Consider the following 816-nt stretch of genomic DNA (forward strand, 5'->3'; position numbering starts at 1 on the left):
CCTCGGCACCCTTCCTCGTGGAGCGCGGGAGGGAAGAGGAAAGACAAGGAAGGAGAGAGAGGGAGAGGCCTTTAATTTCGAGAAGGAGGGAGGAGAAGGAAGGGGAAGGAGGGAGGGATAAGGAGGGAGGGAAGAAGAAAGGGGCGTCAGCAAGGACGCCGGTCTCCCAGAGTCCCCTCATTTCCCCCGCCGCGGCCCGTCGGTGACGGCATCCACACCCAGGTTTCCATCCTTGACCTGGCTATTTATGCATGCATGTGTGTAGATATGTTCATATGCATATGCGGGCAGGTGCATGCACGGCAAGCCCGGTGGGTGTTGGAGATTGGCGTTAGGGCAGCAAGAGGCGCCCGGTTGACGCCGCTGCGCATACTTACACATTGAGCACCTACCCCTTCCTTCCCGTGCCAACGTTAATGAGGGAAGACTTCACCCTTTCGGTCCACAAAACCTGACCAAGAGAAGGAGAGGTACCCGCGAGTCGTTCCCACGCCTCCTCGCCTCCTCGGAAGATGCGCAGACTGATTTAAAGCCTGCGCACACAAGAAAGGCCACTTTAGGATAATACGAGGACGGGTGTCGGGGATTTCGGGGGTTTTGTCTTCCCCAACAAGCCGAAATTCCCCGAAAGAGTCTGGGCCCATAGTTCCTCCTTCTGAAGGTTCAGACCCCCATCCGACCCCAAAACATCCGAAAACATCTCCGTAAATTGGGAAAAAAGCCACCTGCTGACCGAGTTGTGGAAAACACAAGTCTTTTCTTATTTTTATTTTCTTCACTTTCAATCCCCTCCTCTGCCTGTCTTTGACGCTGGAA

At 54.8% G+C, this 816-nt stretch overlaps 1 protein-coding gene across 1 annotated transcript in view; it reads right to left on the reverse strand.

Moving 5' to 3' along the window:
• Positions 1-413: 413 nt before the first annotated feature.
• Positions 414-816, reverse strand: part of NGA_0619200 (uncharacterized protein) — a gene marked incomplete at its 3' end in the record, with an annotated part of 1,390 nt that continues 987 nt past the window's right edge. Inside the window, exon 3 of the mRNA XM_005855473.1 lies at positions 414-451. Coding sequence (XP_005855535.1) covers positions 414-451 — 38 coding nt within the window. The remainder of the gene's footprint in view (positions 452-816) is intronic.

The sequence above is a fragment of the Nannochloropsis gaditana genome (genome assembly GCF_000240725.1).
Source record: "Nannochloropsis gaditana CCMP526 unplaced genomic scaffold scaffold187, whole genome shotgun sequence".
Classification (NCBI taxonomy): Eukaryota; class Eustigmatophyceae; order Eustigmatales; family Monodopsidaceae; genus Microchloropsis; species Microchloropsis gaditana.